Below are 3,501 nucleotides of genomic sequence, written 5' to 3'. Positions count from 1 at the left end.
AGCGTCTCACGTATATTTTATAACCTCTCGCCCCACTTGTTGGAAATTATCTTAGCATGTATGTGATCGTTGTTGTTGCGGTAATTAAGGCCATACACTTTTGGACTCTGCAAATTCGAGCCCAAGACTGCTTTGGTTTTGGTGTCCTGGTATTGTCCATCCAAAATATAGGGCCAAAACATACCCAAATGCATACACAAGGGCCAAAATCATAACTGTCATTATTTGGTAAAAGGTGGTTGGTGATCATTAGCATATGGTAGAATACAGAGTCCAATAACATGCTAATGATAAGGTGGTGTATTGTCTGCCACGTGGCATCTCCTCTATCACACATCCTTGGATGAGGCCTCATCCATTTCATCGTCCACCTTAGAAAAATTGGAAAATATATATAGGAAAAAAAAAATCAAGAAAAAAGAAGTAAAAGCAAAACAAGGCAAGAATAAATTGAAGAAAAATGAAAGGTTAACAAAGGAATAAAGGAAGATCATGTGGTCGTAGAGAGTTAAAATTACAATTTTCATTTTAGACATGTAATATTTTATTCTCCAAAGCTCTTTCCTTTTTCTATCCAATCAAAGACAATATTTAACTAACTCAATGGGGCCAAATGGCACTGCACCTCATACTATTTGTATCAATATATATGTGAGAACTTAGCATGAGTATCTGCTTTTATAAAATTACTCAAACTATAAATATAATCCGAGAGTATGGGTGTGACAACCACATACTTATGTCCTACAGTTGCACAGTTCTAATAAAGGAGCTAAAAAATTGTAAGAATATCACACGTGTCATTTAAACTTACAATATAGGGGAGTTTTATGTCATCTTTTACTGCTACACTAGAAACTTTCCTTTTATATCATGTAGATTCAACAATTTTTACATATAGTGTTTTTCCTTAATCTGTACAATTTAACGAAGATGGTCCAATTAAACCCCTTCATTGTGAAAAAAAATAAAAATTAAACCCCTTCATACCATGTAGCTTCGCTATTCGTGTCCTGCTTCTTACCTAAAAATAAATTTTAAAAAAAATAACATAATAAACAATATAATGTGAGAACTTAGAACAAAACGATTTAGGTCGAAGTGGATTAGAAACCACATATGTGAGTAATAAAGGAACTAAAAAATTGTAAGAATATCACACGTGTCATTTTTCTTCATCTTTTATTATCTTATATCATGTAGATTCTTATGAGGATTCCAATTGAATTACCAGACGATTCGTGTCCTGCTTCTTCAATTTTCGCGTCGCCATTGTACAAATCTCTCTACAGCCTTCTTATGAGAAAGTACTTTACCACAACCCTCCCCCTTTATTCGTACTTGGGATTGATAATATACGCAAACTCAGATAGGCGAAATTATATTTTAGAAAAGAAGGAAACATAAAATGCAAAAAAAAAAAAAAAAAAAAGAGAGAGAGAGAGAAGGGAAGGGATAAGCCACTTGTGGAGAACTCGTGCCACAAAACACATTCATTTAACTCTCTTCACAATCTTCACTCATATAGCCAAAACTCAATCCAATCAAGATATATTACCTACACTAACAATATTTTTTCTTGACCCTTTATTCATTCCACCAATTCCTATACACAAATTCAAGAAATACAATTCCAATGGCTTCTTTGAACTTTTTTGTTCCTCCAATTGCAACTACCCAAAGAAGAGTAGTATATACTAGAGCCACATCAGCAAAAAATTCCGGAGGAAGCAAAGAAGAGAAGTCAATTCTGGATTTTGTCATTGGGGCAATAACTAAGGAAGACCAATTATTAGAGACTGATCCAATCTTGCAAAAAGTGGAGGGCAAAAGTGGCACTGGCACCACAACTGTCAGCAGCAAAAAGAAATCAGTTTCAGTCCCTCCTCCCAAGAAGAATTCCAATGGTTTCGGAGGCCTCGGTGGCCTCTTCGCGAAGAAAGAATGATCTCAGACGGATTTAGAAATTTAAGTCGGTCGGTATAAAATTCTACAGAACATTCGTCAATTTTATGCATTTAATCCTGTATGTGATCCATATATATATATATATGTACCTCTTTCCCTTGTAATTTGATCTTCAATTCAATATTTCACTTGATATGAACTTATTTCATGTGTGCACAAACATTGATGAATTTGGTTGAAGGATGTAGCATTTAAATTGTTGTAGCTAAATCTAAAGATTCAATCCCTCCTCCTATGAAGAATTCCAAAGGTTTCGGAGGCTTCAGTGGCCTCTACGCAAAGAAAGAATGATCAGAGATGAATTTAGAAATTTAAGTCAGTCGGTATAAAATAGTACATAACTTTCGTAAATGTTATGCATTTAATATATATGTCTTTCCCTTATGGTTTGATCTTCAATTCTATATTTCACTTGATATGAACTTATTTCATGTGTTGCACAAACATTTATGAATTTGGTTGAAGGATGTGACATTTAAATTGTTGTAGCTAGGTCTAAAGATTGAGAGGGAGAAAAGATGTAGGTCTTGTCACATTTAAAAGGTGTTTGCGGTTTGGTTTTAATCGATTTTTGCTTATGACAAGCAGTCAAACCAATCAAGTCAAATTTTTATTATCTGTTGCGTCTTGTATTGCTTTGTCATGCTTTCGATAGTATTTTTTCCATGACTTCTTCACTTTTGTTATTTTATTTTTTTGAACTGCTTTGAATAGCTCAGGGTGTATCGAAAATAACCTCTCTACCTCCTAAAGTAGAGGTAAGGTATGTTGTTGTTAAACCAAATTGGACATAATACAAATTTCTCTGACTTCATTTTGTTTTTAGTTTTATTGATTTTACGATTTTTGTTTCGTTTTGTATATAACTATGTTTTCGAACAGTAATTGCAGCCGAAAAGGATTTTGGGTGTATTTGATATGACGGAAAATGTTTTTCTCGGAAAATAAGTGGTTTTCTTACTCATTTTCTTATGTTTGGTATGCAAGTTGGAAAATGTCATTAAGAGCATTTGCATATACTCAAAACAAAACTACTATGAAGTTTTTGAATTCAGAGTGCAACTTTTGGTGGTGAACAGTATAGGTTGGGAGGTGGGGTATATTGCGGAAAGTGGGGGTGGGGATAAGATTTTTTTTTTTTTTTTTTTTATAAATATAAGAAAATATATAAAATAGAAAATCCGGGGGAGGGGGTTCGACCCCCATGGGTGTCAGGGGGTGGGGGGCATGGGTTGGGTGGTGGTGGGGGGGGGGGGAGTAGGGGTTAAAGAACTTCTTTCGTTTTTTATAAAAGTAAAATTAAATATATGATTCGGGGGTGGGGTGGGTGGTGGAAGGTGGGATGCGGGGGGTTTGTGGGGGTGGGGGCGGGGGCATGGGAGAGTGGATTGGGAAATGCGTTAGTGTGTTTATATTAATCCGGAAAATGTTTTCGCGAAATTTTTATGGAAAACATTTTCTCCTATTTTGAGGAGAACATTTTCTAACATCTTAAGTGCAACCAAGGAAGAGAAAATATAAAAACATTTTCCG

The 3,501-nt window shown here is 35.0% G+C and overlaps 1 protein-coding gene across 1 annotated transcript; it reads left to right on the top strand.

Moving 5' to 3' along the window:
* The first annotated feature begins 1,441 nt into the window (after positions 1–1,441).
* LOC132050462 (uncharacterized) lies at positions 1,442–2,111 on the top strand. The gene has a single exon (XM_059441713.1). It carries the CDS (start codon positions 1,637–1,639, stop codon positions 1,946–1,948), a length of 312 nt encoding a protein of 103 aa, XP_059297696.1. The 5' UTR covers positions 1,442–1,636; the 3' UTR covers positions 1,949–2,111.
* The last annotated feature ends 1,390 nt before the right edge of the window (positions 2,112–3,501 follow it).

This window comes from Lycium ferocissimum, chromosome 3, assembly GCF_029784015.1.
Source record: "Lycium ferocissimum isolate CSIRO_LF1 chromosome 3, AGI_CSIRO_Lferr_CH_V1, whole genome shotgun sequence".
NCBI classification, from domain to species: Eukaryota; Viridiplantae; Streptophyta; class Magnoliopsida; order Solanales; family Solanaceae; genus Lycium; species Lycium ferocissimum.
Note: the sequence above shows the minus strand (reverse complement) of the source record. Positions and strands in the feature narration are given on the sequence as shown.